This window comes from Anas platyrhynchos, chromosome Z (genome assembly GCF_047663525.1).
Source record: "Anas platyrhynchos isolate ZD024472 breed Pekin duck chromosome Z, IASCAAS_PekinDuck_T2T, whole genome shotgun sequence".
NCBI lineage: Eukaryota > Metazoa > Chordata > Aves > Anseriformes > Anatidae > Anas > Anas platyrhynchos.
In genome coordinates, this window is record NC_092621.1 from 66,135,462 (window position 1) to 66,154,269 (window position 18,808).

At 57.2% G+C, this 18,808-nt stretch overlaps 1 protein-coding gene across 1 annotated transcript; it reads left to right on the plus strand.

The window, feature by feature from the left end:
- Window positions 1–307: 307 nt before the first annotated feature.
- LOC140000818 (uncharacterized) lies at window positions 308–2,391 on the plus strand. The gene is made up of 3 exons (XM_072031647.1): window positions 308–380; window positions 858–1,055; window positions 1,089–2,391. Exons 1-3 carry the CDS (start codon window positions 308–310, stop codon window positions 2,237–2,239), a joined length of 1,422 nt encoding a protein of 473 aa, XP_071887748.1. The 3' UTR covers window positions 2,240–2,391.
- Window positions 2,392–18,808: the final 16,417 nt, after the last annotated feature.

An 18,808-nucleotide genomic window follows, 5' to 3' on the forward strand; every position in this document is an offset into this window, starting at 1 on the left:
AGCTGTTTGCTGAGTTTGGCCGAGCCCATCTTTCTGAGGCGATCAGTGTGCCTGTTCCCATCCTGGTCTGCGTCCCACTAGCCTGTTCCTGTTCATTCCTTCTTGCTACTTCTCTATTGATGCCATAACTTCATCGGGTTGCCTTTTTCATCTTGAGGACAGGCTCCCCTCTTATACCCTTCTCCCCACAGCAGTCCTTTTCCAAAACAGCTTTTCATTGGTCAAACAACTTGGCATCTAACAACACCGGCAAACACCCAGCAACACCTATGCCTTAATGGCTGGAGAACAAGCAAGCCGAGACTGCATGGAGTCTCCTGAATCACCCTTCTCTATTCCCTCTAACCTCTCTTTCATTCCTGATGGCCTCATCGTTCAGAGTCGGATGTTGCCACCAAGCATGGGGCTTGCTGACCCCCATGGCCACACTCCCACATCTCCCCCTTCTTCATGAATATCAACCATCTTCTTGACACGAATTCGTATGCCATAGATGACAGTGGCATCCCTGGCCATGGCAGGGGGAGTGGAACTAGGTGATCCTTAAGGTCCCTTCCAAGCTGAGCCACTCGATATTTCTATGCCCGTAGGACTGTGTGATTCGACGAAGAAGACCAAGACGCTGTCTGTGGCAGGGTGACAACTCTTTATTTGGATGACAACCACGTGTGCCCTGCTAGAGGCGCGGGGGCCTCTTGCAGGGCTGGGGAGAGTCCGCGTTGCTGTCGGCCCTCCTCTTCCTCCTCCGCCGGGGCCCCCCGCGTGAGTTGTCCCTGCCCTGGCCAGGAGGAGAGGGCTCGTGGCTGCAGCCCGGCACCACGGCATCTTCTTCTGCCACCTGTCGCGGCTCTGAGAAGGGCTTCTCCTGCTCCGCGGGGATGGGTGCGGTGGGCGGGTGGCCAGGACCCCCACGCAGGGCGGCACCGGAGGTGCTGGGCAGCTCGTCGAGGTCAGAAGCCTCCGGGCTGCTGGAGGACAGCAGCATGGTGACAGGAGTGTCCCGGGGGGAGGCAGCAGGGCTGGGGGTGGCCTCGGGGCTCTCTTCTGGCTCCCAGGTGTCTTGGGAGCCCTCGATGTTTGGCTCCCAGGTGTCTTGGGAGCCCTCGATGTTTGGCTCCCAGGTGTCTTGGGAGCCCTCGAGGTCCACCTCAGGGCCGTTGTAGAGCTGGCTGGCAGGACGCGGTTCCAGGAATCCCAGGTCCTCCAGGTACTCCTCGCTGCACGTCTGCAGCATGATGGAAATGAGGCGCTGCACAAAGCTCAGCGTGTGGCCCTGCAGCAACGGTTGCAGCTCCCGCACCAAGGCCTGCTCATCCAGCCCGCAGCGGCACAGCCAAGCGATGACGGTGGCCTCCAGCATGTCCTGGTCCCACCAGGCAGCGTCAAACAGCTCCCTGGCTTGCTGTCGCACCCAGGAGCGCAGCGGACCGAGGACTTCCAGGTGCTCCCTGAAGAGGGCCGCCCATTCCTCGGGCAGGAGGCCTCTCAGGGCAGGCTGGGGCACCGGCTCTGCAGCCCCCTGCTCGTCCTGCTGGCTGTCGTCTTCGGCCTCTGCGTCGGGGGCAAGCTGCACCTCCAGGAAGTCGTCTTCCGCCCAGATGGAGTAGCGGATGGAGGTGATGCGCTGCCTGCAGAGGGGGCAGGTGCTGCTTCTCTTGGCCCAGCGCATGATGCACCCGAAGCAGAAGCGGTGCAGACAGGGGAGGGTGTAGCTGGGCTCCTTGGGGGCCCCCTGGCACACAGGGCAGGTGACGTCCTGGGCCTCACTGGCCATGGCGTCGGCTCGCTGCAGCGGGCTGGGGAGAGCTGCAGATGGGGAGCTGCTTCCCCTGGCTGGCGCCGCTGCCACAGGTGCTGTGTGCTGCAAGAAGGAGAGAGGCCAGGGTCAGTGGCTGTGCCGGAGCGGGCAGCGGCAGTGCCCCGGCCCCTCAGCAGGACAAAACCCCAAGCCCAGCCCCGGGGCACGTGTCCCCGCACAGCTCACCTGCACTGCTGCGAGCACTCCCCGCACAGCCCCGGCTGCCTGAGCCAGGCAGGGCCGGGGAAACGCAGGCACTGGCTGTGGGGATGGGCACTGAGAGCAGCTGCCAACAGCCCCGCAGCACAGCTCCAACAACTCCTCTCCGGAGATCCTTGCTCGGCACTCCAAGCCTCGCACACACGCTCAGCGGGAGTCCAGGCACGAGCCAGGCTGGGCCAGGCTCTGCCGGCGCCCCAAGATAAGCGGCGAGGGCCGTGAGGTCACAGCCCGTTGCCGGGTGACCTCATAGCCCATCGCTGCCTGAGCTCAGAGCCCAGCGCTCTGGGTGAACCCCAAAACCAAAGCACGTGTCTGAAAGCACTTCCCAGACAGTTTGTGAACTCCAGCACGTTTGCTGCCATGAGCACTTCCCTGGGAGGCCTGTTCCAGTGGCCAAGCCCCGTGTTGGTGAAAAAGCTTTTCCTCACCTCCAGCCAGACCCTGCAGTGGCCCATCTCCTTGCCATTCCCTAGAGTTTTGTCAGTGTCCCCAGAGAGCAGAGCTGAACAAACACGGGGACCTCATGTGCTCCTCATCCATCTTACTCTCCAGAGCCTTCACCACTTCGAAGCCCTCCTTTGGACACTCTCCACTAACTTGCTGTCCTTCTGTTAGTGTGCTGCCCAAAAGTGCACAGGACTCGAGGCGATGCGGAAAGAGCGCAGAGCAGAGCACAGCAATCCCTGCCCCCGCCCGGCTGGTGCTGCTGTGCTGGAGGCAGCCCAGGATGCGGTTGCCCCTCCTGGCTGCCAGGGCCCGTGCTTGAATCACGTTCAACTTGCCATCGACCCAAACCCCCAGATCGCTCTCCGCAGGGCTGCGCTCCAGCCTCTCGTCCCCCCGACTGTCCCTACCGCCAGGGTTGCCCCTTGCCAGGCGTGGAATGCCTCACTCGCTCTTGCTAAACCTCATCTGGTTGGGGATTGCCCAGCTCTCTGATTTGTCAAGATCTCTCTGCAAAGCCTTCCTGCCCTTGATGGAGTCAGCCACTCCTTCCTGTTCAGCATCATGCCTAAAGGGACTCCATCTGCCCTCAAGTCCTACATGCGAGTCAGTCAGGACAACCCTGAAGAGAACTAAAGGGCCCTAAAACGGAGGCCTGCGGAAGCCCCTAGTGACTGGCCGGCAGCCCGATGCAACCCCATTTACAAGAACGCTCGGAGCCTGACCCGTCAGCCCCTTGTTCACCCATCGCATTGTGCATTGCTCTAGCTGTGTGCTGCCCGATTTGTCCAGAAGGAGACCGTGAGAAACAGTATTGAAGCCGTGCTGAAATCCAAACGGGTGCCATCGGCTGGCTTCCCTTGGGCAACCAGGTGGTTGGCCACTTCATGAAAGGAAATCAATGGGGGTGGGCAAGTGATGGGGAGGGGCCATCGCCAGGGCAGCTGACCTAAACCAACCAAAGGGACATTCCAAAGCACCTGATGCCACACTCAGCAATAAAAAGGGGGGCTCCCGTGGGGAAGGGGCTGTCCTCCTGAACAACCGCTGAACAAACTTTTGGAGGCCCTGCTTCCCAGGACGTGGCCGAACATGGCTCGTTGATGGGAAGTAGAGAATTTTTCTTTTTCCTTCTCTCTGTGCTTCCGCGCAGCCTTATTGTTTCTTTGGTTTCTTTTTCTCCCCATTCCCCTTCCCTTTCATTAAACCATTCTCATCTCCAACCTCGAGCTCTTTGTGCTGTAGTTTCTCTTTTCTCACCTTCCCATTTTAAAAGCCACTCCTCTGTGTTCGCAAGAAGTGAAATAATTTGAATTCCTACCTTACTTTTTCAATGATTTTCAAATAGCTTCAGCAAGGTCTGTGGGACACCAGAACACCCAAGTCATTACCATCTCCCCTGGGTGATTTGTAGCACCCATGACGTGAGTGTGATGTATTGGATACCAAATTTGTGGCAAGGTTTAGGTGAAGTGGTCGGACTTAAGTGTTTCCCCCTGCTGTTTGTAGAGATGCTGATATCTCTGAGAAAAGCAAGCTCTTGGAGCTCAGGCAATTTCCCAGACAGACAGCTGATGAGATCTTTGTCTCCAAAGAGCTTTTCCCCCTAAAAAGAAAGCGGTTTGTGCCTTTTGCAAGGCATTGGCTTCTAGCCAATGAGCTGGTGAATCCGCAGGAGGATACGATAGTTGGGTTGGAAGCGACTGCAGAGGTTCCTGCTTGAAGCTCCTGCTCAAAGCAGAGTCAGACGCAGTGTCTGAGGGCTTTGTCCCGTGCCATCTCCAAGCCCTGCCATGGATGAGGCTGCACGCTCTTTCTGGGGCCGATGGCGTAGCAGTCGGATCAGTAAAGGAGCGCGCAGCTCCCTCACTGTCTGGCAAACTGCACGTGTCTGACTGTGGGCCCACATGGCTCTTTAAGGCCTCCGAGGCTGCTCGCCAGGTGCCGAGCAATCCCGCTGCAACCTTGTCGTTTTTAGTTGCAGAAGCCCACACCTTGACCTCAATTTGGTCCCCTAGTTCAGGCTCATAAACTGTCTGACTGTTAAGAAGGAGAATAAGCTGTAAGCTTGCCAGGACAGTCTTTGTTCCTAAGGACGTGCGATTCCCCCTAACGCGCAACTGCTGACCAGCGAGGGGCAGTTGTGTGCGCGGCTCCGCTTCTCTCAGCTGGAGCTTCTTCCCAGCTCCGGTGCGCCCATTTCCAGCGACTTTCTGGACGAGCTTCTCGGAGCTGTTTGCTGAGTTTGGCCGAGCCCATCTTTCTGAGGCGATCAGTGTGCCTGTTCCCATCCTGGTCTGCGTCCCACTAGCCTGTTCCTGTTCATTCCTTCTTGCTACTTCTCTATTGATGCCATAACTTCATCGGGTTGCCTTTTTCATCTTGAGGACAGGCTCCCCTCTTATACCCTTCTCCCCACAGCAGTCCTTTTCCAAAACAGCTTTTCATTGGTCAAACAACTTGGCATCTAACAACACCGGCAAACACCCAGCAACACCTATGCCTTAATGGCTGGAGAACAAGCAAGCCGAGACTGCATGGAGTCTCCTGAATCACCCTTCTCTATTCCCTCTAACCTCTCTTTCATTCCTGATGGCCTCATCGTTCAGAGTCGGATGTTGCCACCAAGCATGGGGCTTGCTGACCCCCATGGCCACACTCCCACATCTCCCCCTTCTTCATGAATATCAACCATCTTCTTGACACGAATTCGTATGCCATAGATGACAGTGGCATCCCTGGCCATGGCAGGGGGAGTGGAACTAGGTGATCCTTAAGGTCCCTTCCAAGCTGAGCCACTCGATATTTCTATGCCCGTAGGACTGTGTGATTCGACGAAGAAGACCAAGACGCTGTCTGTGGCAGGGTGACAACTCTTTATTTGGATGACAACCACGTGTGCCCTGCTAGAGGCGCGGGGGCCTCTTGCAGGGCTGGGGAGAGTCCGCGTTGCTGTCGGCCCTCCTCTTCCTCCTCTGCCGGGGCCCCCCGCGTGAGTTGTCCCTGCCCTGGCCAGGAGGAGAGGGCTCGTGGCTGCAGCCCGGCACCACGGCATCTTCTTCTGCCGCCTGTCGCGGCTCTGAGAAGGGCTCCTCCTGCTCCGCGGGGATGGGTGCGGTGGGCGGGTGGCCAGGACCCCCACGCAGGGCGGCACCGGAGGTGCTGGGCAGCTCGTCGAGGTCAGAAGCCTCCGGGCTGCTGGAGGACAGCAGCATGGTGACAGGAGTGTCCCGGGGGGAGGCAGCAGGGCTGGGGGTGGCCTCGGGGCTCTCTTCTGGCTCCCAGGTGTCTTGGGAGCCCTCGAGGTCCACCTCAGGGCCATTGTAGAGCTGGCTGGCAGGACGCGGTTCCAGGAATCCCAGGTCCTCCAGGTACTCCTCGCTGCACGTCTGCAGCATGATGGAAATGAGGCGCTGCACAAAGCTCAGCGTGTGGCCCTGCAGCAACGGTTGCAGCTCCCGCACCAAGGCCTGCTCATCCAGCCCGCAGCGGCACAGCCAAGCGATGACGGTGGCCTCCAGCATGTCCTGGTCCCACCAGGCAGCGTCAAACAGCTCCCTGGCTTGCTGTCGCACCCAGGAGCGCAGCGGACCGAGGACTTCCAGGTGCTCCCTGAAGAGGGCCGCCCATTCCTCGGGCAGGAGGCCTCTCAGGGCAGGCTGGGGCACCGGCTCTGCAGCCCCCTGCTCGTCCTGCTGGCTGTCGTCTTCGGCCTCTGCGTCGGGGGCAAGCTGCACCTCCAGGAAGTCGTCTTCCGCCCAGATGGAGTAGCGGATGGAGGTGATGCGCTGCCTGCAGAGGGGGCAGGTGCTGCTTCTCTTGGCCCAGCGCATGATGCACCCGAAGCAGAAGCGGTGCAGACAGGGGAGGGTGTAGCTGGGCTCCTTGGGGGCCCCCTGGCACACAGGGCAGGTGACGTCCTGGGCCTCACTGGCCATGGCGTCGGCTCGCTGCAGCGGGCTGGGGAGAGCTGCAGATGGGGAGCTGCTTCCCCTGGCTGGCGCCGCTGCCACAGGTGCTGTGTGCTGCAAGAAGGAGAGAGGCCAGGGTCAGTGGCTGTGCCGGAGCGGGCAGCGGCAGTGCCCCGGCCCCTCAGCAGGACAAAACCCCAAGCCCAGCCCCGGGGCACGTGTCCCCGCACAGCTCACCTGCACTGCTGCGAGCACTCCCCGCACAGCCCCGGCTGCCTGAGCCAGGCAGGGCCGGGGAAACGCAGGCACTGGCTGTGGGGATGGGCACTGAGAGCAGCTGCCAACAGCCCCACAGCACAGCTCCAACAACTCCTCTCAGGAGATCCTTGCTCGGCACTCCAAGCCTCGCACACACGCTCAGCGGGAGTCCAGGCACGAGCCAGGCTGGGCCAGGCTCTGCCGGCGCCCCAAGATAAGCGGCGAGGGCCGTGAGGTCACAGCCCGTTGCCGGGTGACCTCATAGCCCATCGCTGCCTGAGCTCAGAGCCCAGCGCTCTGGGTGAACCCCAAAACCAAAGCACGTGTCTGAAAGCACTTCCCAGACAGTTTGTGAACTCCAGCACGTTTGCTGCCATGAGCACTTCCCTGGGAGGCCTGTTTCAGTGGCCAAGCCCCGTGTTGGTGAAAAAGCTTTTCCTCACCTCCAGCCAGACCCTCCAGTGGCCCATCTCCTTGCCATTCCCTCGAGTTTTGTCAGTGTCCCCAGAGAGCAGAGCTGAACAAACACGGGGACCTCATGTGCTCCTCATCCATCTTACTCTCCAGAGCCTTCGCCACTTCGAAGCCCTCCTTTGGACACTCTCCACTAACTTGCTGTCCTTCTGTTAGTGTGCTGCCCAAAAGTGCACAGGACTCGAGGCGATGCGGAAAGAGCGCAGAGCAGAGCACAGCAATCCCTGCCCCCGCCCGGCTGGTGCTGCTGTGCTGGAGGCAGCCCAGGATGCGGTTGCCCCTCCTGGCTGCCAGGGCCCGTGCTTGAATCACGTTCAACTTGCCATCGACCCAAACCCCCAGATCGCTCTCCGCAGGGCTGCGCTCCAGCCTCTCGTCCCCCCGACTGTCCCTACCGCCAGGGTTGCCCCTTGCCAGGCGTGGAATGCCTCACTCGCTCTTGCTAAACCTCATCTGGTTGGGGATTGCCCAGCTCTCTGATTTGTCAAGATCTCTCTGCAAAGCCTTCCTGCCCTTGATGGAGTCAGCCACTCCTTCCTGTTCAGCATCATGCCTAAAGGGACTCCATCTGCCCTCAAGTCCTACATGCGAGTCAGTCAGGACAACCCTGAAGAGAACTAAAGGGCCCTAAAACGGAGGCCTGCGGAAGCCCCTAGTGACTGGCCGGCAGCCCGATGCAACCCCATTTACAAGAACGCTCGGAGCCCGACCCGTCAGCCCCTTGTTCACCCATCGCATTGTGCATTGCTCTAGCTGTGTGCTGCCCGATTTGTCCAGAAGGAGACCGTGAGAAACAGTATTGAAGCCGTGCTGAAATCCAAACGGGTGCCATCGGCTGGCTTCCCTTGGGCAACCAGGTGGTTGGCCACTTCATGAAAGGAAATCAATGGGGGTGGGCAAGTGATGGGGAGGGGCCATCGCCAGGGCAGCTGACCTAAACCAACCAAAGGGACATTCCAAAGCACCTGATGCCACACTCAGCAATAAAAAGGGGGGCTCCCGTGGGGAAGGGGCTGTCCTCCTGAACAACCGCTGAACAAACTTTTGGAGGCCCTGCTTCCCAGGACGTGGCCGAACATGGCTCGTTGATGGGAAGTAGAGAATTTTTCTTTTTCCTTCTCTCTGTGCTTCCGCGCAGCCTTATTGTTTCTTTGGTTTCTTTTTCTCCCCATTCCCCTTCCCTTTCATTAAACCATTCTCATCTCCAACCTCGAGCTCTTTGTGCTGTAGTTTCTCTTTTCTCACCTTCCCATTTTAAAAGCCACTCCTCTGTGTTCGCAAGAAGTGAAATAATTTGAATTCCTACCTTACTTTTTCAATGATTTTCAAATAGCTTCAGCAAGGTCTGTGGGACACCAGAACACCCAAGTCATTACCATCTCCCCTGGGTGATTTGTAGCACCCATGACGTGAGTGTGATGTATTGGATACCAAATTTGTGGCAAGGTTTAGGTGAAGTGGTCGGACTTAAGTGTTTCCCCCTGCTGTTTGTAGAGATGCTGATATCTCTGAGAAAAGCAAGCTCTTGGAGCTCAGGCAATTTCCCAGACAGACAGCTGATGAGATCTTTGTCTCCAAAGAGCTTTTCCCCCTAAAAAGAAAGCGGTTTGTGCCTTTTGCAAGGCATTGGCTTCTAGCCAATGAGCTGGTGAATCCGCAGGAGGATACGATAGTTGGGTTGGAAGCGACTGCAGAGGTTCCTGCTTGAAGCTCCTGCTCAAAGCAGAGTCAGACGCAGTGTCTGAGGGCTTTGTCCCGTGCCATCTCCAAGCCCTGCCATGGATGAGGCTGCACGCTCTTTCTGGGGCCGATGGCGTAGCAGTCGGATCAGTAAAGGAGCGCGCAGCTCCCTCACTGTCTGGCAAACCGCACGTGTCTGACTGTGGGCCCACATGGCTCTTTAAGGCCTCCGAGGCTGCTCGCCAGGTGCCGAGCAATCCCGCTGCAACCTTGTCGTTTTTAGTTGCAGAAGCCCACACCTTGACCTCAATTTGGTCCCCTAGTTCAGGCTCATAAACTGTCTGACTGTTAAGAAGGAGAATAAGCTGTAAGCTTGCCAGGACAGTCTTTGTTCCTAAGGACGTGCGATTCCCCCTAACGCGCAACTGCTGACCAGCGAGGGGCAGTTGTGTGCGCGGCTCCGCTTCTCTCAGCTGGAGCTTCTTCCCAGCTCCGGTGCGCCCATTTCCAGCGACTTTCTGGACGAGCTTCTCGGCGCTGTTTGCTGAGTTTGGCCGAGCCCATCTTTCTGAGGCGATCAGTGTGCCTGTTCCCATCCTGGTCTGCGTCCCACTAGCCTGTTCCTGTTCATTCCTTCTTGCTACTTCTCTATTGATGCCATAACTTCATCGGGTTGCCTTTTTCATCTTGAGGACAGGCTCCCCTCTTATACCCTTCTCCCCACAGCAGTCCTTTTCCAAAACAGCTTTTCATTGGTCAAACAACTTGGCATCTAACAACACCGGCAAACACCCAGCAACACCTATGCCTTAATGGCTGGAGAACAAGCAAGCCGAGACTGCATGGAGTCTCCTGAATCACCCTTCTCTATTCCCTCTAACCTCTCTTTCATTCCTGATGGCCTCATCGTTCAGAGTCGGATGTTGCCACCAAGCATGGGGCTTGCTGACCCCCATGGCCACACTCCCACATCTCCCCCTTCTTCATGAATATCAACCATCTTCTTGACACGAATTCGTATGCCATAGATGACAGTGGCATCCCTGGCCATGGCAGGGGGAGTGGAACTAGGTGATCCTTAAGGTCCCTTCCAAGCTGAGCCACTCGATATTTCTATGCCCGTAGGACTGTGTGATTCGACGAAGAAGACCAAGACACTGTCTGTGGCAGGGTGACAACTCTTTATTTGGATGACAACCACGTGTGCCCTGCTAGAGGCGCGGGGGCCTCTTGCAGGGCTGGGGAGAGTCCGCGTTGCTGTCGGCCCTCCTCTTCCTCCTCCGCCGGGGCCCCCCGCGTGAGTTGTCCCTGCCCTGGCCAGGAGGAGAGGGCTCGTGGCTGCAGCCCGGCACCACGGCATCTTCTTCTGCCGCCTGTCGCGGCTCTGAGAAGGGCTCCTCCTGCTCCGCGGGGATGGGTGCGTTGGGCGGGTGGCCAGGACCCCCACGCAGGGCGGCACCGGAGGTGCTGGGCAGCTCGTCGAGGTCAGAAGCCTCCGGGCTGCTGGAGGACAGCAGCATGGTGACAGGAGTGTCCCGGGGGGAGGCAGCAGGGCTGGGGGTGGCCTCGGGGCTCTCTTCTGGCTCCCAGGTGTCTTGGGAGCCCTCGATGTTTGGCTCCCAGGTGTCTTGGGAGCCCTCGAGCTCTGGCTCCCAGGTGTCTTGGGAGCCCTCGAGGTCCACCTCAGGGCCGTTGTAGAGCTGGCTGGCAGGACGCGGTTCCAGGAATCCCAGGTCCTCCAGGTACTCCTCGCTGCACGTCTGCAGCATGATGGAAATGAGGCGCTGCACAAAGCTCAGCGTGTGGCCCTGCAGCAACGGTTGCAGCTCCCGCACCAAGGCCTGCTCATCCAGCCCGCAGCGGCACAGCCAAGCGATGACGGTGGCCTCCAGCATGTCCTGGTCCCACCAGGCAGCGTCAAACAGCTCCCTGGCTTGCTGTCGCACCCAGGAGCGCAGCGGACCGAGGACTTCCAGGTGCTCCCTGAAGAGGGCCGCCCATTCCTCGGGCAGGAGGCCTCTCAGGGCAGGCTGGGGCACCGGCTCTGCAGCCCCCTGCTCGTCCTGCTGGCTGTCGTCTTCGGCCTCTGCGTCGGGGGCAAGCTGCACCTCCAGGAAGTCGTCTTCCGCCCAGATGGAGTAGCGGATGGAGGTGATGCGCTGCCTGCAGAGGGGGCAGGTGCTGCTTCTCTTGGCCCAGCGCATGATGCACCCGAAGCAGAAGCGGTGCAGACAGGGGAGGGTGTAGCTGGGCTCCTTGGGGGCCCCCTGGCACACAGGGCAGGTGACGTCCTGGGCCTCACTGGCCATGGCGTCGGCTCGCTGCAGCGGGCTGGGGAGAGCTGCAGATGGGGAGCTGCTTCCCCTGGCTGGCGCCGCTGCCACAGGTGCTGTGTGCTGCAAGAAGGAGAGAGGCCAGGGTCAGTGGCTGTGCCGGAGCGGGCAGCGGCAGTGCCCCGGCCCCTCAGCAGGACAAAACCCCAAGCCCAGCCCCGGGGCACGTGTCCCCGCACAGCTCACCTGCACTGCTGCGAGCACTCCCCGCACAGCCCCGGCTGCCTGAGCCAGGCAGGGCCGGGGAAACGCAGGCACTGGCTGTGGGGATGGGCACTGAGAGCAGCTGCCAACAGCCCCACAGCACAGCTCCAACAACTCCTCTCAGGAGATCCTTGCTCGGCACTCCAAGCCTCGCACACACGCTCAGCGGGAGTCCAGGCACGAGCCAGGCTGGGCCAGGCTCTGCCGGCGCCCCAAGATAAGCGGCGAGGGCCGTGAGGTCACAGCCCGTTGCCGGGTGACCTCATAGCCCATCGCTGCCTGAGCTCAGAGCCCAGCGCTCTGGGTGAACCCCAAAACCAAAGCACGTGTCTGAAAGCACTTCCCAGACAGTTTGTGAACTCCAGCACGTTTGCTGCCATGAGCACTTCCCTGGGAGGCCTGTTTCAGTGGCCAAGCCCCGTGTTGGTGAAAAAGCTTTTCCTCACCTCCAGCCAGACCCTCCAGTGGCCCATCTCCTTGCCATTCCCTCGAGTTTTGTCAGTGTCCCCAGAGAGCAGAGCTGAACAAACACGGGGACCTCATGTGCTCCTCATCCATCTTACTCTCCAGAGCCTTCGCCACTTCGAAGCCCTCCTTTGGACACTCTCCACTAACTTGCTGTCCTTCTGTTAGTGTGCTGCCCAAAAGTGCACAGGACTCGAGGCGATGCGGAAAGAGCGCAGAGCAGAGCACAGCAATCCCTGCCCCCGCCCGGCTGGTGCTGCTGTGCTGGAGGCAGCCCAGGATGCGGTTGCCCCTCCTGGCTGCCAGGGCCCGTGCTTGAATCACGTTCAACTTGCCATCGACCCAAACCCCCAGATCGCTCTCCGCAGGGCTGCGCTCCAGCCTCTCGTCCCCCCGACTGTCCCTACCGCCAGGGTTGCCCCTTGCCAGGCGTGGAATGCCTCACTCGCTCTTGCTAAACCTCATCTGGTTGGGGATTGCCCAGCTCTCTGATTTGTCAAGATCTCTCTGCAAAGCCTTCCTGCCCTTGATGGAGTCAGCCACTCCTTCCTGTTCAGCATCATGCCTAAAGGGACTCCATCTGCCCTCAAGTCCTACATGCGAGTCAGTCAGGACAACCCTGAAGAGAACTAAAGGGCCCTAAAACGGAGGCCTGCGGAAGCCCCTAGTGACTGGCCGGCAGCCCGATGCAACCCCATTTACAAGAACGCTCGGAGCCCGACCCGTCAGCCCCTTGTTCACCCATCGCATTGTGCATTGCTCTAGCTGTGTGCTGCCCGATTTGTCCAGAAGGAGACCGTGAGAAACAGTATTGAAGCCGTGCTGAAATCCAAACGGGTGCCATCGGCTGGCTTCCCTTGGGCAACCAGGTGGTTGGCCACTTCATGAAAGGAAATCAATGGGGGTGGGCAAGTGATGGGGAGGGGCCATCGCCAGGGCAGCTGACCTAAACCAACCAAAGGGACATTCCAAAGCACCTGATGCCACACTCAGCAATAAAAAGGGGGGCTCCCGTGGGGAAGGGGCTGTCCTCCTGAACAACCGCTGAACAAACTTTTGGAGGCCCTGCTTCCCAGGACGTGGCCGAACATGGCTCGTTGATGGGAAGTAGAGAATTTTTCTTTTTCCTTCTCTCTGTGCTTCCGCGCAGCCTTATTGTTTCTTTGGTTTCTTTTTCTCCCCATTCCCCTTCCCTTTCATTAAACCATTCTCATCTCCAACCTCGAGCTCTTTGTGCTGTAGTTTCTCTTTTCTCACCTTCCCATTTTAAAAGCCACTCCTCTGTGTTCGCAAGAAGTGAAATAATTTGAATTCCTACCTTACTTTTTCAATGATTTTCAAATAGCTTCAGCAAGGTCTGTGGGACACCAGAACACCCAAGTCATTACCATCTCCCCTGGGTGATTTGTAGCACCCATGACGTGAGTGTGATGTATTGGATACCAAATTTGTGGCAAGGTTTAGGTGAAGTGGTCGGACTTAAGTGTTTCCCCCTGCTGTTTGTAGAGATGCTGATATCTCTGAGAAAAGCAAGCTCTTGGAGCTCAGGCAATTTCCCAGACAGACAGCTGATGAGATCTTTGTCTCCAAAGAGCTTTTCCCCCTAAAAAGAAAGCGGTTTGTGCCTTTTGCAAGGCATTGGCTTCTAGCCAATGAGCTGGTGAATCCGCAGGAGGATACGATAGTTGGGTTGGAAGCGACTGCAGAGGTTCCTGCTTGAAGCTCCTGCTCAAAGCAGAGTCAGACGCAGTGTCTGAGGGCTTTGTCCCGTGCCATCTCCAAGCCCTGCCATGGATGAGGCTGCACGCTCTTTCTGGGGCCGATGGCGTAGCAGTCGGATCAGTAAAGGAGCGCGCAGCTCCCTCACTGTCTGGCAAACCGCACGTGTCTGACTGTGGGCCCACATGGCTCTTTAAGGCCTCCGAGGCTGCTCGCCAGGTGCCGAGCAATCCCGCTGCAACCTTGTCGTTTTTAGTTGCAGAAGCCCACACCTTGACCTCAATTTGGTCCCCTAGTTCAGGCTCATAAACTGTCTGACTGTTAAGAAGGAGAATAAGCTGTAAGCTTGCCAGGACAGTCTTTGTTCCTAAGGACGTGCGATTCCCCCTAACGCGCAACTGCTGACCAGCGAGGGGCAGTTGTGTGCGCGGCTCCGCTTCTCTCAGCTGGAGCTTCTTCCCAGCTCCGGTGCACCCATTTCCAGCGACTTTCTGGACGAGCTTCTCGGCGCTGTTTGCTGAGTTTGGCCGAGCCCATCTTTCTGAGGCGATCAGTGTGCCTGTTCCCATCCTGGTCTGCGTCCCACTAGCCTGTTCCTGTTCATTCCTTCTTGCTACTTCTCTATTGATGCCATAACCTCATCGGGTTGCCTTTTTCATCTTGAGGACAGGCTCCCCTCTTATACCCTTCTCCCCACAGCAGTCCTTTTCCAAAACAGCTTTTCATTGGTCAAACAACTTGGCATCTAACAACACCGGCAAACACCCAGCAACACCTATGCCTTAATGGCTGGAGAACAAGCAAGCCGAGACTGCATGGAGTCTCCTGAATCACCCTTCTCTATTCCCTCTAACCTCTCTTTCATTCCTGATGGCCTCATCGTTCAGAGTCGGATGTTGCCACCAAGCATGGGGCTTGCTGACCCCCATGGCCACACTCCCACATCTCCCCCTTCTTCATGAATATCAACCATCTTCTTGACACGAATTCGTATGCCATAGATGACAGTGGCATCCCTGGCCATGGCAGGGGGAGTGGAACTAGGTGATCCTTAAGGTCCCTTCCAAGCTGAGCCACTCGATATTTCTATGCCCGTAGGACTGTGTGATTCGACGAAGAAGACCAAGACACTGTCTGTGGCAGGGTGACAACTCTTTATTTGGATGACAACCACGTGTGCCCTGCTAGAGGCGCGGGGGCCTCTTGCAGGGCTGGGGAGAGTCCGCGTTGCTGTCGGCCCTCCTCTTCCTCCTCCGCCGGGGCCCCCCGCGTGAGTTGTCCCTGCCCTGGCCAGGAGGAGAGGGCTCGTGGCTGCAGCCCGGCACCACGGCATCTTCTTCTGCCGCCTGTCGCGGCTCTGAGAAGGGCTCCTCCTGCTCCGTGGGGATGGGTGCGGTGGGCGGGTGGCCAGGACCCCCACGCAGGGCGGCACCGGAGGTGCTGGGCAGCTCGTCGAGGTCAGAAGCCTCCGGGCTGCTGGAGGACAGCAGCATGGTGACAGGAGTGTCCCGGGGGGAGGCAGCAGGGCTGGGGGTGGCCTCGGGGCTCTCTTCTGGCTCCCAGGTGTCTTGGGAGCCCTCGATGTTTGGCTCCCAGGTGTCTTGGGAGCCCTCGAGCTCTGGCTCCCAGGTGTCTTGGGAGCCCTCGATGTTTGGCTCCCAGGTGTCTTGGGAGCCCTCGAGGTCCACCTCAGGGCCGTTGTAGAGCTGGCTGGCAGGACGCGGTTCCAGGAATCCCAGGTCCTCCAGGTACTCCTCGCTGCACGTCTGCAGCATGATGGAAATGAGGCGCTGCACAAAGCTCAGCGTGTGGCCCTGCAGCAACGGTTGCAGCTCCCGCACCAAGGCCTGCTCATCCAGCCCGCAGCGGCACAGCCAAGCGATGACGGTGGCCTCCAGCATGTCCTGGTCCCACCAGGCAGCGTCAAACAGCTCCCTGGCTTGCTGTCGCACCCAGGAGCGCAGCGGACCGAGGACTTCCAGGTGCTCCCTGAAGAGGGCCGCCCATTCCTCGGGCAGGAGGCCTCTCAGGGCAGGCTGGGGCACCGGCTCTGCAGCCCCCTGCTCGTCCTGCTGGCTGTCGTCTTCGGCCTCTGCGTCGGGGGCAAGCTGCACCTCCAGGAAGTCGTCTTCCGCCCAGATGGAGTAGCGGATGGAGGTGATGCGCTGCCTGCAGAGGGGGCAGGTGCTGCTTCTCTTGGCCCAGCGCATGATGCACCCGAAGCAGAAGCGGTGCAGACAGGGGAGGGTGTAGCTGGGCTCCTTGGGGGCCCCCTGGCACACAGGGCAGGTGACGTCCTGGGCCTCACTGGCCATGGCGTCGGCTCGCTGCAGCGGGCTGGGGAGAGCTGCAGATGGGGAGCTGCTTCCCCTGGCTGGCGCCGCTGCCACAGGTGCTGTGTGCTGCAAGAAGGAGAGAGGCCAGGGTCAGTGGCTGTGCCGGAGCGGGCAGCGGCAGTGCCCCGGCCCCTCAGCAGGACAAAACCCCAAGCCCAGCCCCGGGGCACGTGTCCCCGCACAGCTCACCTGCACTGCTGCGAGCACTCCCCGCACAGCCCCGGCTGCCTGAGCCAGGCAGGGCCGGGGAAACGCAGGCACTGGCTGTGGGGATGGGCACTGAGAGCAGCTGCCAACAGCCCCACAGCACAGCTCCAACAACTCCTCTCCGGAGATCCTTGCTCGGCACTCCAAGCCTCGCACACACGCTCAGCGGGAGTCCAGGCACGAGCCAGGCTGGGCCAGGCTCTGCCGGCGCCCCAAGATAAGCGGCGAGGGCCGTGAGGTCACAGCCCGTTGCCGGGTGACCTCATAGCCCATCGCTGCCTGAGCTCAGAGCCCAGCGCTGTCTGCAGTGTCACAGAAACTCTTCGGAGTGTAGTTGTTGCAAGCTGCAGTAGTTATTCATTACATAAGGTATTAATTAAGGTTGTGTGTTTCCTTATGTCAAGGTTTCACTTTTCCCCCATGACATGTGTTAGACTTTTTGAAAGACTGGAGACTCTGAAGCTGATTCACAAGCATATGGCATGGGGGTTCTTGGTCTTGTCCCTGTACGGTCTCACTGTATGATCTTTACAGGCTAGGGCCGTTCCTCTTCTAATGACAACTGAGGCCTCCATGTGTCACTGAAACACAGTAAAGTGCTGTAATGTTGTGGTGGATTAGCCTTGGCTAACAGCCAAACTCCCACCCAGCTGCTCACTCACCCTCCTCTTTGGGACTGGGAAAGAAAAGAGGTTGAGAAAGCTCATGGGTTGAGATTAAGACAGGGAGATTGCTTACCAGTTACTGCCATTGGCAAAACAGGCTTGACTTGGAGAAAGTGTATTTTATTGCCAACTAAAATAGATTCAAATGGTGGGAAGCAAAGACAATCATTAAATCTACCTTTCCTACCTGCTTTCTCAGGCACTCCTGAATCCTCCATCCAGCCATGAGCATGGAGGGACGGAGGCTGGGAGTTCACAGCCAGTGCTCGGGGGTTGCTCTCTGCCTCTCCTTCTCCTGGCTCTCTGCCCATGCTCCAGCAGGGGTCCTCCACTGGCTGTAGGGAGCAACTCCCCCTCCTCCTCTGACCTTGGTGTCACCTCTTATGTTTATCCCTCCTTTTGTTTCCTCCTTCTTTCTCTCCGTTTTTTTGTTTTGTTTTGTTTTGTTTTGTCTTTTTGCCCTTAAACACATTTTCTGCAAGGTGCCCTCAGCATAGCAAAATTCTTTGCTCACCCTGCTCAGAATTCCCTCTTTCACCTTCCAGAAAACATTATGGAAACTCAGACTGAACCAGGTGTGAGGATTAAGCAGAAAGGAACTGGAAAGAAAACAAACACTGCATTTACAGCAGTTTAATCATCTAAACAGAGGAGACTGCAGCCAGATGTGTGCACATACATGCGTGTGCACTAGTGTGCTTAGAGTGTGGGAGCATGAGGAGAAGGAGCAAGGGTAGCCTTGGGACTTGCAGACCCCTGACGATGCAAGGTAGTTCAACCAGCCTCAGATGCAATTCTTATTTATGGCAGAAGATGCTGTATGCATTGGTGAGGGGTCAGCGAGGCTGGCGCGGTCGTCAGCTTCCTGCCATTAGCCCATCCCTCTGTATGAAGAAGATCCCTCCATCTCTCTGCTGAGGTGCCAAGGCTGCAAGAAATACAGAGGTAAAATTAAAAAGATGAAGAGAGTGGTATGAGATTTCAGGTGTGGAAGGCAATTAATTTATGGTACCAGGTCTTGGCTGAAGAAAGCAGTCGGTTGTGGACACTGGTGGTTAAAGCTATCTGATTCAGTCTGTGTTGCAACACATCACAGAAAAATCAGCATCTGTTTGAGATTACACCTATAACGAGTGTTTTAAAGAGAGGAATTCTGAAGGCAGCTACGGAAACTATGGACTTTAAAACAAGTTCTGAACTCCTGGGACTAGTAATCCTTCCTGCAGTAGCCCCTTGAGGCTTCATGGCCAGGGCTTTGCACAAAATATGAGCAATAAAATGCAGAGTATCACATGGGCAAAGAAGCACAAAAATCCGCTATTGGGAAACTTGTGGAAGTTGAAAACTATATGTGTGATACCATCGTGGGTGCACTGAACCCTGAGTTATGGTGAAATAAACAGAGAAATGTTTTCACATATAATTGCTTTTTTGAAGCACATTAATGTTTTCACAAGAAGAGGTTTCCTGTCCTCATCTATTTGATTATAGTAGGTATTTATTTTTCCTAACCTCCTTTTTTCTTGCCTCTTCAGAACTTGGTTATTTCTCAAAACAGGACTAGAGTAAAAATTACCGATAGGAGGAAATTAGAAAAAAAATATTTTTGAAAAAGAGAGTATTTTTAGCCAATAGTTTCAAAAGCGGGGCTGCACTGAAGGAGAAACTTGTCTGACAGTTTCATCCTTACCCATGGTTTATACTGGGTCACTCAATATATATAGGAAATGAAACCTCTCTCCTGTTTTTAGTACTTACTGGCACACAAAAAGAGAGGCAGTAGATCAAGTACAATGTTCATTAATTTTTAGAGACTGGCTGCAGGTCAGGACACGGGCAAATTAGCTAAGCAATGAGAGGGTCCCTGTGTTGCACAGGGTCCATGAATTCTTCAACTAGAGGAAAAGAGTTTTTATGGCTGCCAAACTTTCACCCTTCATAGAAGTTTAGTTACAGTTTTTCTGTTTTGTGAGAAAATTTATAATGATAGTGATGATTAAAAAACAGTGACAATTCTTTAGATCAGAGATTTTTGTGCCTTCAGCTCCCAACAGAAAACCCTACAGAAAAGATATAGAAATGAATACGAGTA

Bases quoted from the DNA above. Each gene is read 5' to 3' on its own strand.
- LOC140000818 (XM_072031647.1), top strand. From the start codon at position 308: ATGGAGTCTCCTGAATCACCCTTCTCTATTCCCTCTAACCTCTCTTTC. The intron at 381-857 runs GTCGGATGTTGC...GGCTCTGAGAAG, and splicing joins TGATGGCCTCATCGTTCAGA to GGCTTCTCCTGCTCCGCGGG. The intron at 1,056-1,088 runs GTGTCTTGGGAG...TTTGGCTCCCAG, and splicing joins GGCTCTCTTCTGGCTCCCAG to GTGTCTTGGGAGCCCTCGAT.